Below are 10,970 nucleotides of genomic sequence, written 5' to 3' on the forward strand. Positions count from 1 at the left end.
TGAGATATCAAAAAAAACCCCACACCACTACACTCAGGACCATGACATTTATTGAAGGCTGGTTTACAATCTCACCCATCACATCCTCCTCACAATTCAGTTTCCCTAAATAAAAAGAGCATTGATGTAACAGAGAATTCTGCCCACCTCTGGCCGCTTGAGCCACGGAGCACCCAGTCATCCCCTCTTTGTCCCAAGTGCCACCTGAACAGGCCATCTGCCACCTTCACTGACCTTGGTGAAGAATCCAATACTGCGCAACAGGGTAAGTGGCAGCAAACAGAGCAGCATGCAGTGGGGGGAGAAGTAGAGATGTCCCATTTCCAGCATGTACGCAAAAAGCATTTCCTGCAGAGGAAATATCTTCTCCATGCCTGAAATCTGTTTACTACAGAAAACGAATCTCTGCTCCTCTCACCCCAGCCACAACCCATGCGATCTGTGCCTTCAGTTTTCACTGCTACGGCTCAAACTGTCCTCACAGTTGAGATGTCCCCTTGCTCAGCTGACACCTGAAAACAAATGGGTTTGACCGCAGAGTGAGCGCCGAGTGTCCCTGTTCCATAATCCAGGACCTGCAAGTCTGTGCTGCCCCGGCTCTGCCAGCCTAAAGGCACTGCAGCGTCACGGGGACACCCGACGGCCACTGCAGCGTGGGGACACCCAACAGCCACAGCATTTGCGCAGTCAGGGAGTCACCTGGGCTGCTGGCGCGTCCCAGGAGTGAACAGATGAAAACTCTGCTCCTGTTGCTCAAACTGCCTGGAAAGGGGCAATTCTCAAATGTAGCTTATGGGTCAGTGCAGCCACTGCTCTGACCGCACATGGGAGGAATGCAGGTTTGTTGTCAAGAGTGTTCAGTTTTATTTGATTAAGAATTAAAAATGGGTTGAATTCTCATTTCCCCTGCTTTTACCAGTGAGGAAATTGCAAAGATTCTTTTGGAAGGGGCTGATCTGGTAGGTAGAGGTCATCAGGCTAGCTACTGCTGCAGAGCTGGCCTCACTGTGGCAGCTGGAGGAGCACAGACTGTCCGGAGGGCAGGTAGGTGATGTTGCGGGACCGGGAGAGCTGGTACGCGATGTCCTCGGCTGCCTCCAGCTTGCGCAGCTCGATCAGGCCATCGCCCGCTGTGGCCAGCGAGTTGGCGATCAGCTCAGCAGCCTTCGAGTCTCCCTCGGCAGAGATGACGGCTGCCTTCTTCTGCTGCTCCGCCTGAGAGGAAACACATGAGAAGGGGAATAAGCAACAGAGAAAACAAGAGCAAAGAGAAAGAAGATGCTGTTGTCACATTTAAAATGTAAATTCCCACTTCACCAGCCTACTGGTCTTTTCCCTGGTAGCAGAGCTAAGACAGAAGGTGCTGTCTCCTCCCTGCTCCTCCAGGCAGACATTTCTGTTCAGCACTCCAGTAAGACCATGACATGGTAGTAAAAGCAAAAAGGTCCCAAAGCCCAATAAAACAGACCTTACACTTGATCTATCCAACCATCATGTGCCAGATCTGAGAACTGAAACAGCTTTATGACCCTAAGTGACTTTGTAATTCAACCTGCCAGGTCTCTGGGACAGGTGAGATGTTCACAGGGGGAAAGGAGACACCAGGAACCATTTCCAGGTTTCTCTGAAGGACAAGGTACCTTTTCCACGATGAATCGGGCTCTCTCTGCTTCTTGCTGGGCCACCTGCTTCATCTCCACCGCCTCCGTGAACTCCTTGCCAAAGGTCAGGTGGGTCTGCGAGGCAGAAATCAGGCAAAGTCCACAATGCTGACACCATGCAACCCGCGCAACTCCCGGGGGAGGCAGCTGCCCGCCCCAGTGCCGCTGGAACGGAGGTGGAACACCAGTGTCCCTGAAAGGACAGGAACTTGGACACGCACGCCTCCCCAGCCAGTGCTGAAGTTTCAAGGGAGATGCCACCAGCACAACTCCAGCAGCCCAGCTGGACCCAGCACATCCTGTGTCCCAGGGTGCTCATGGAGCAGCTGCCTCCTCTACAGCAACGTGCAGCCTCATCCATCACCCACAGCCACACTTGCTCTTCATTTTAACCGTAAAAACCCTGCAACAGTGACGTCTGCTGATAAGCCAGTGCAGCGGGGCCTTCAAGGGCTCGCTCAAGGTCACAGACGGCCAGTGACAAAACCAGAGGTGCTGCCTTGAGCTGGAACCACAAAATCCCACAGACAGACAAACACAGTCCACATGTCATCCACTGATTTCCCACTGCTCTTACTGGCACAGACTGCAGAGAGGAAGAGCTGAAAAGGGAGAACTCTTACCAAGGACACATCGTCCAGGATGAGCCCGAAGGTCGCCGCTCTCTCCGTGAGGTCCTCGCTCACCTGCCGGGAGACCAGCTCTCTCTGTGTGATCAGCTCTCCAGCATCAAACCGAGCCTGAAATTGGGACAGACAACAGTGAGAAGGAAGTTCCAGAAGTGACAGATTATCTGTGCCTGGCCTGTCTGTGCACCCGTGAGCCCCAGAGTTAATCCCGTTCTCCCCAGGCTGGCTAACCCTGAGCTGCCCCAGCACGCAAAGCGAAAGACAGAACGACTGGGAATTTGAGCCTAAGCTGGAGGGGAGGTTCCCCAGTTGAGCAGTGGAACCCAGCAGCTTCTCGCTGTCCTTACCACAACAGACTTGAGGATTTCGGTTGTGATTGAGGGCAGGACACGCTCATCGTAGTCCTCGCCAATACTGGTGAAAATCCGTGGTAACTGGGCAGTCACTGGTCTGAACAGGATACGCAATGTGATGTTCACATTCTGTAGATCTACAGGAAGAAAGTTGGGAGTTTAGTGGCAAACCATGGGGATAGGAGATATAACTGTGGAAAGATATATAAATGAAAAAGAGTAAACATTCAGGTTTCTTTTTGCCAGCAAAGACAAATTATTTTCACGGCTCCTTTCCAAATCCACCTCACAGGTAAGACTTAAGTTTCAGATTGTTTGTGATGCAGGGAATTACCTGCCCTACTGTAAAGGCAGAGAGTTCCCCTTTAAAGGGGAGAAGTGAAGGACTGAAGGAAAGGTCTCTTCAATCTGTTCTGTAACTAAAAAGACAGATAAAACCATTCCCGACTCTGTGCCAAACTGGACTTGGGACGTGTGGAATCGCCACGTCCAGAAACAAACAAACAAATTAAAAATAAACTAAAAACCATCATCAGAACATCTGGTTCTCTTACGGTTGCTGGGTCCAAACACTCACCTTTGCTGCCCGTGATCACAGGAATGTTGCGGGGGCGAGAGCGGCAGTCGAAAATGATGGGTTTCTGTACCCAGGGGATGAGGAAGTGGGTACCTTCCCCCACCACCACGTCCTGGACCCCACGGAACCGGTCAAAGATGACGGCTCTGTGTCCCGCGTCAACTAGAGGAGGAAACAGCGCGTCAGGCTTGAGTGTAAAACAGCCCAGTGAGGCCTCGGCTCTATTTCCCCCAGTGCCATTAGCAAGAAGAGCACAGAGCAGCCAAGATACTGACAAAGAACACCCGGCGTGAACTGGAAGCACTCAGCTTGTCCCACTCACCGTTGTACAGGGCAGAATTGACAACTCCACCTGCCACGGCCAACCCCAGGCCGAGCTTCCCCAGGCTCTCAAACACCTTCGCAGCCATTTCACACCTCCCGGTCCAGCCCCTTCGAAGAGTCCCACCTGCAAAAACCCACCGGCCCGTTAAAACCGCGTTGCTCGAGGCCGAGGGCTCCGTGTGCGGGCAGTGCCCCCGGCAGCTCTTCCCTGCTCGGCTCCGGCCCGCGGCCCCGCACACACTCTGGTCCCCCGCAGGGCCCCGCCGCACCGCCCCAGCTCCCCGCTCCCGGCCCCTTCATACCCGGACATGCGTCGGCCGCCTCCCGCAGCCCCGACCCCCCAAGGCCTCCGGCTGCCCCTGCCGGGTCCCGCTCCCTCGCAGGCCTCTCACCCCCGGGACAGGCGCTCCGTGGGCCAAGGGCCCACTCCCACCCGCAGGCCACAGCTCAGCCCCCTCCATCCCAAAGACCGCGGGACCTACCGGGACCTACCGGGATTTACCGGGATCTCACGGTTCTCCCGCCCCCCACACCCGCCCGCTCCCCTGCCGCCGCGCCCCTGACCTCCACATGAATCCCCGGCCGCCCGCCCCAGCGCGCCTGCGCGCCTCGCCAATAAATCCGCTCCTCATTGGCCTACGTCTCTCCCCGCGGCATTCTGGGACTTGTAGTCCTACCGGGCCCCTCCCGCTGCCGGGCGGCATACAACTCCCGGCGAGCCCCGCGGCGGCCCGGCCGCTGAGCAAGGCCGCTCTCTATTGGCTGCGGCTCACCGCTGCCCGCAAGGCCTCTCGGGAGCTGTAGTCCCTGCGGGGGGAAGCCACGTGGGTGCCGGGCTGTCCCCGCCGCGCTCCGGGCACGGGAGACAACGGCGGGGCCGGGCCGGGCCGGTCCAGCACCGAGCACAGGGGCAGCGGGGCCGGTGGCGGGTGGAGGGTTTTGGCGATGCTGAGGCGGGGACCCCGGGCTGCGGCCACATCCCGCGCCTGCCCGCGGCACGGCCCCCGGGGCGGGACGCACCCGCCGTGCGCTCTGTCCCTGTTGGCGTGAGAAGCCCCCCGGCCCCCGGGGCAGCCCCCGACCCGCTGCAGACAAAGGCCCCTTGTTCCCCGCCGGTATCCCGCTCCGGCCCGCGCCCCGCGAGCAGCTCGGCGGTGCCGCTAGAGGGAAGCAGCGCCCGCCCGTCCGACCCACGGATCCTCATCAAATGGGAAAAAAGAAAGAGGGGGGAAATGAGAACCCCACCCGCTGCCCAGGAAGAGCCCAGAGGAGCCGCCTTGTCCCGCGCAGCCCCGTCCTGTTCCCACCGTGCACCCTCCCCGTGTCCCCGCTGAAGAGGAGCAGCACGAGGTGTTTGGTGTGGCCAGATCTGCCGGGGCCCCCCTGGATCCCAGTTGGAATGGGGGTGCCCCACGGACCGCGACCAAGCCCTAAAAGCTGCCCCAAGCAGGACCGCTTTGCAGTCACTGGTCCCCAAACCTCACGGTGCTGCAACCTCATTTGGGGTCAGATCCTGACAATCCTCAGCTGCCGCAAATGAGAAGCACGAAGCTGAATTTTGGGTGCTTCTGCACCCCCTCAGCCACATCCACCCCGGAGCATCCACCTCCAGCCCAGCGGCAGCACCAGCCCCACGGCCCAGCACCGGCCCAGCGCAGCCCCCCGGGCCGCTGGGCTTCCCCCAGGATGACTTCGTCCCAGGAGGCTTCTATTGACTTGCATCTAATCCAATAACAACAGCCTAATTGGTGACAAAGCCGCGGCTATAAACACCGAGAGATTTATTCCCTTTTGACGTGAGATTCACACAGGACACAATTCAATTATTAAACTTGGGATTTATGGAGCTGGGGCTTTGTACCACCCGCCTGGCATCTCCCCACGCTTTGTATTTCATCACAGCCGTTGTGGGTGCGTTGACTGCTGGGTTTGTGCAGCCCTTTCCCTTTCCATTGCCACAGAAAATGAGTGTTTCCCATTCACGCAGAAGATGGAAAAAGGCTCACGGCAATGGGGATTTTTGGCCAGGTTTTAGGGTGGGAGCCCCGGGAGCCGCCGGGTTGGAGCCGGTGACACCCGCACGGCGAAACCAGAGCAAAATGGGTCCTTTGTGTGGGGAATATCTGGCGGGTGATTCAGCCAGGGCTGACGCCGGCGGTACGGGCTGGCATGCTGCTTGGCGACATGTAGGGACCCACCATGTGTCCCCACCACCCGCTGAGACCGTCCCTGGCTTTGTGAGCTGGGGGACATGGCACAAACCCTTGGTGACCGGTGACTCGATGGGTTTGGGATGGAGCTGAGGGGCTGAACAGCCCTGGAGCAGCCAGGAGCATCCTGTGCTCCAGGGAACCAGGTGAGGGTGGCCATGGAGGTGCACCCCAAAACGGTGCCAGGGGCCTGGGAGTCTGGAACCCCACAGCTGGGTGGTGAGGGATCGGCTCTGGTCCCAGGGCTGTGAGCTGCACCCCTCACTTGAGTCTCTTAACGAGGCCGTTACCGTCCACCACATTTTGGGGGGACATTCCTCCAAGGGGCAGAGAAACGGCAGCTTCAAGAAGTGGCTCATTGTCCTCAGGCGGTGGCAGCCCGGCCCAGCCGCGGCCACCGCTCATGGGAACAAAAAGCCTCCTCTTCTGCAGCCCCTGCAACCGGCAGCCCTGCCCGCCGCTGCCCCCGAAAAATTTATGGCATGAAGTTTGCAAACGGCAGAGAATCCGAGCGCTCGGCGGGCGGTGACCCCGGGGACGTGGGGCCACAATGCGTCGATCCGCACGGGCTGAAAACGGCTTTTGGCAGGAATGACATTTTCCAACCCAAAGCCTCGGTCTGTTTTGCAGGGGCGGGATGGGGCTGATGCTGCTGCCCCGTTCCCACCCGCCCAGCCCCGCACGGGGGTCCCAGCCCAAACCGCGGCGGCTCCAGCCCCGCGCCCGGCGCGTAACCCAGTTAGTCTCAATAAGCATTTAAATTAAATTAGTTAAACTACATTAAACCCCTGCGAGGACACGGTTCAGAGTGGAAACGGTCTTAATGTGATTTCAGCTGACTTCCCTGCCACAATTTGCAAGTCAGAGAAATCGAATTAAGGCTGTTTTCGTTCTGAACTCTGTCCACACAGGCCCGTAATGCAGTTTAATTAATCTGCTTTAAAAGTGAGCCTGTCTTTCATTCGGGCAACTTCGCCTGACTCACCCTGGAGAAGCAAAACCCACCCCGGGCAGGCACGGGGCTCGGCTCCATCTTTGGGCACGGGGAGCCCTGGAGGGTTTAGAGAAAACCAGAATTATCCCTAATCCCATCACGGGATAATCCGGGGTCAGGCCCGGGGAGCCGGAGCGCCCGGCAGCGCCGCGGGCACCGGGACCGGTCCTGGGCGCTCTGCGATCGTTATCACCCGTTAACCAAGTTTGCTCTTCGGGAGCGAGCGGCTGGAAGCGGCCGCATTAACCCCGCACCGGGGAGGGGTCGGAACCGCCGGGGGGGCCGGGCCAGGGGCAGCCAGCCCCCCAAACCCCGCAGCCCCTTCATCTGCCCCGCACCCTCCAGCCCCTCCGCAGTTTGCACTGAATTTGCGCTGCTCTCCGGCCCCAAAACCCGACCCGGGGGGTCTGGGTGCTCCCCCGGTGCGGGGGTCGCTCCCATCGCAGCCCGTTTTCTCTGCAAAGGTAAAATGGTATGTCCATAAAGCAGCCCCAATTAAAAGGGAGTTAATGACTTAATGAATCATAACAAAATCTGCTTGCATTAGCACACGAACCGTTGACCCTCTCGGGTTGTGGCTATCAGCTCTTTAATTGCAATCCTTTTTATTTCCTTCCCAGCAAATTGGCTGCTCGCTAAGGGTGTTGGGGAAGCGGTGGGGGCTCTGCAGGGCGGGGGGCAGGTAAAGCCCAGCCTAGAGGGGTGGGCCCCCCGCACCCCACCCCGCACAGACACCCCAATAACACTCGGGCTCTGTCTGACGTCTCCCCTTCCCCTTCCTTCCAGGGTCACCCTCGGTCGTTCGCGGCCTCCCCCAACCCTCCGCACCCCCAAAAAGGTGGGGGCTGCATCCCGGGGAGTCCCGAGGGGGTCAGGGAGAGGTCGGGGGTGTTTTAGTCTTCCTGTAATGTCTTTAATTGCTCATCTATTCAGTGCAATTAGTCGCAGGTGCTTGCTCTGCCTGCGTGACCCCGGTGGGGGCCGCTCCAGCCCGGCCAAGGGCAGCTCATCCCCGGCACCCCCCGGGCAGGAGGGGGAGATGCTGCGCTGCAGCCCCCCCCGCGAATAGCAGCCGGAGCATCCTCAGCCCGGCCAGGACCGCGCTGAGCCCCGGGACGAGGGTGCTGAGCCCCCCGGGGAAAAAAGCCCCCCCGCTTTCCGCTGCCTCGGAGCGGGCAGGAACGGAGCCCGTGGCTGCCGAAGGGAAACAATCCGGTGCTTTGTGGCCGTGGACAAACCCCCCCACAACCCGGAACGGCGGCGGGGTCAGGGGGCCCCGGACCGCGGGAGTCGGGGCAGGAACCGGCAGCGAAAGCCGGGCGGGGGGCGCAGCGCTGGGGGGTCACAGGTGTGGGGTCACCCAGCCCTGCTCTGTGCCCACAGCACAGCCTGCCCAGCCGGGCAGCCCATGGGGGGTGGCAGCCGCCCCTCCGTTGCCTCCAGCCCTTCCCTGTAGCTCCTCCAGCTGCTAAAAGGCCGGGGGGGTCTGTGCCAAATGCATCCCCAGCGCACCCCAGGCATCACTCCCCCCATGGCTCCATCCCAGCGCCTTCATTCCCTGGCACCGTTCGCAACCGGGAGCTCTCGGAGATTGAACCTTTTGCTGCCTGTTTCTCCATCCACCCCAATCTCAAAGCACTTTAACTGTCTGCCGATTGATCCCCTGAATTCCCCGCTGACACGCGTAATGTTTGATTTGCGGATACTGGGAAAGAGGCAGCTCGGGGGCTGCGCGGATCCATCCTGAACGCGGCTGCGCTCGGGTCGCGGAGCGTCAGGGAGAAGATGCTGAGAAAGCCGGTTCTGCATGGGCTCGGGGTGGCCGGAGCAGAGCGGGGGTCTCTGGGGCAGCCCCCAGGGCTCAGCCCCCAGTCTGGCTCCCAGGCCCCCGCAGCAAAGTTCACGGTCACCGAAAGCTGTTGCTGAAACACCCCCAAAGCTGGGAGGGCAAAGGCACAGCCTGATTTTGCGCTGTGGAGAACCTGCTGAACTGGGATGGACCTGGGGGGCTCTGGGAAAATCACCCCCCTCTGGTTCCCTGTTCCTGATGCTCTTGTCCCCAGGATAACTCCTGGCTGTCCCTGGATCTGGCCGTGCGATGGGGCCACATTCTGCCCCTTCCCCGCTTTGCAACAGGCAGAGCTGCAAAGCTGCCCCAGGTGCGGGCGCCGGAGCGGGTGGGAGGGAGCGAGCGGGATGTAATGAGGTCCCTGAGCTGCTGATGTTCCAAATGCACCATCCATCTATGTTTCATTCTGCACGCAGAGCGCTGCACCCTGCTCCCGGGAGGGCTCGTCTGGAGAAGCCCATAAGTGCTCTGCGGTTTCTTTTCAAACTCCCTGACAGCAACCAGGGACCTCCAGAGCAAAACCACCTCCGGGGCCCAAGCCAGAGGGGACCCCCAGGGACCCCCACAGCCGCAGCGCCTGCATCAGCACTGGGGATGCTCTGGTGGGACACCAGCACCTTCCAGGGAAACAAGCATGGAAGGAGCAGCTCCTCCCCAGGAGCCCCTGGCCACCAGGAACCCCTCCAGGGAACCCTCTGGAGAAGTTCGTGTCCGGGGCTTGAGCACCCCAAGTGGCTTTTCCAAGGGCTTTCCAACAATGAACAGGCTCTGGAACCCTGTGTGCCCCAGAAAATCTGAGCTCGAGGATGAGAGTGAAGATGGGGGTGTGCACAAAGACAAATCTCGTCCAGAGCCACTCGTTGTCTGCCTTAGAGACCCTCAGCCAGGGACGGACGTGCCTTCCTCCTCCTGGGCGATGATTCAGCCCATCTAAGACATAAATTGTCCCCGGAAGATTCCTGTCCCTCTTATCGACTGGAAGGAGACCAGAGCAGCTACATTATTCATCGAAGTATCTCAGTCCGGTGCCCGAGGTGAAGATGCCGCTTCCAGAGCACACAGCAGGCACCTCGCTGTGGGTTTAAGCCTTGACAGATGGGTCAGAGAGACCCAAGCCAGGCTCAGCCCCTGCTCCCGGGGGCTCATTGAGCTGCAGCTCTGCTGCTGATGGGGTCACCACCACCCACCGAGCACCCTGGGGAGCAGGATATGGCCCGAGGGGCTCAGCGCTGACACATGGATTGAACAGGGTGAAGCCTCCAGCTCCTCGCAGGCCCTGGGCTGAGCGGGGGCAGCTCCAGCCCCCATTTCCCAGACAGATGCAACATCCTCCCGAGCATCTCCGTGCAGGAAACAGCCACGGATGGACGAGGCTCCCTGCAAGGAAAACTGCTCCGGGTCGTCTGGTCAAGGCCAGGTCTGAGAGCTGGTTAAATAACTCCAGAGCATCATCCACCGTGAAGAAAGATAACAGCGATCCCCCCGGCTTCTCAGCTCGCTCTGGAGCAGGTTGCACACGGGGAGCCCAGGGAGACAGCCGGCACGGCTCGAGGCCATAAATCAACCTCCAGGGTTCCTAATGGGACCCTGATTTATCTCCTGCCTCTGTCTGAACTAATTGAGTTCATTCCACTCGGTGATTCATGCCATGGAAATGGGTTCCAGAGAAAATGGGACCTCGAGCAGCTTCAGCAAATCCCTCGCTTTGTTAGCCAGGGAGCCCTAATGCTTTTAGAACAAGGAGAATTCAGGCGCAGCCCCCAGCCCCTCGCTTGGGTTTCAGCTGCGTCCATCCCCTCCGGCTGGGGCTGCCAGCAGCACCCATAGGGCAAAACAAGGGGGGTTGTGGCCCCCAGCCCTGTTGGGGGGACAGGAGGTGGTCTGGGAGGGTGAGGAGGGAGGTGGGGGAAGGACAAACCACCCTGAGCTTCTCCTGCAACCCCCCCGAGCAGCAGGAGAGGCAGAATGGGGGCTTGGTTTCATTCTTTGCAACTGCACAGCAGGATGCTCGTCCCCAGGTCAGCCCAAAACGCATCCCAGGCTCACACCTGCCCTGCCCGCTGAGCATCCCACCCTCCTCATCCTCCTCCTCTCCATCCCGCGGCATCAGGAGCGTTTCTCCAAACCTCCCACCTCTCCCGGCCCAGCAGAAACTCATCCCAAAGTGCAGGCGAGGAGATGGCGGGGCCGGCGGCTCCCGGGCACGCGCCAGCGGGTTTGTGGTGCCGTTGGAGCAGCCGAGGGGACGCAGGGGACGCTGCTGGTGGCAGGAGCGCCGGTAATGGCTTGTTTGCTTTCAGCACGTCTGGCGTGTCCCCGGGGAGTCTCGGCCTCGCAGCCCAGACATCCCGCCCTGCTCCTCCCCGGCGGCGA

At 59.8% G+C, this 10,970-nt stretch overlaps 1 protein-coding gene across 2 annotated transcripts; it reads right to left on the reverse strand.

Moving 5' to 3' along the window:
• Positions 1-33: 33 nt before the first annotated feature.
• Positions 34-4,194, reverse strand: PHB1 (prohibitin 1). 2 transcript variants are annotated; one of them, XM_065856372.2, is made up of 7 exons: positions 4,109-4,194; positions 3,543-3,668; positions 3,221-3,382; positions 2,638-2,780; positions 2,285-2,401; positions 1,641-1,736; positions 34-1,215 (listed from the first exon to the last, which is right to left on the reverse strand). In XM_065856372.2, exons 2-7 carry the CDS (start codon positions 3,628-3,630, stop codon positions 1,003-1,005), a joined length of 819 nt encoding a protein of 272 aa, XP_065712444.1. In that variant the 5' UTR covers positions 3,631-3,668; positions 4,109-4,194; the 3' UTR covers positions 34-1,002. The 2 variants fall into 2 exon arrangements, with proteins under 2 accessions (XP_065712444.1, XP_065712445.1); XM_065856373.2 differs by having other exon boundaries at positions 4,037-4,118.
• Between the last annotated feature and the right edge of the window lie 6,776 nt (positions 4,195-10,970).

Source organism: Patagioenas fasciata, chromosome 22, assembly GCF_037038585.1.
Source record: "Patagioenas fasciata isolate bPatFas1 chromosome 22, bPatFas1.hap1, whole genome shotgun sequence".
In the NCBI taxonomy this organism is placed as follows: Eukaryota; Metazoa; Chordata; class Aves; order Columbiformes; family Columbidae; genus Patagioenas; species Patagioenas fasciata.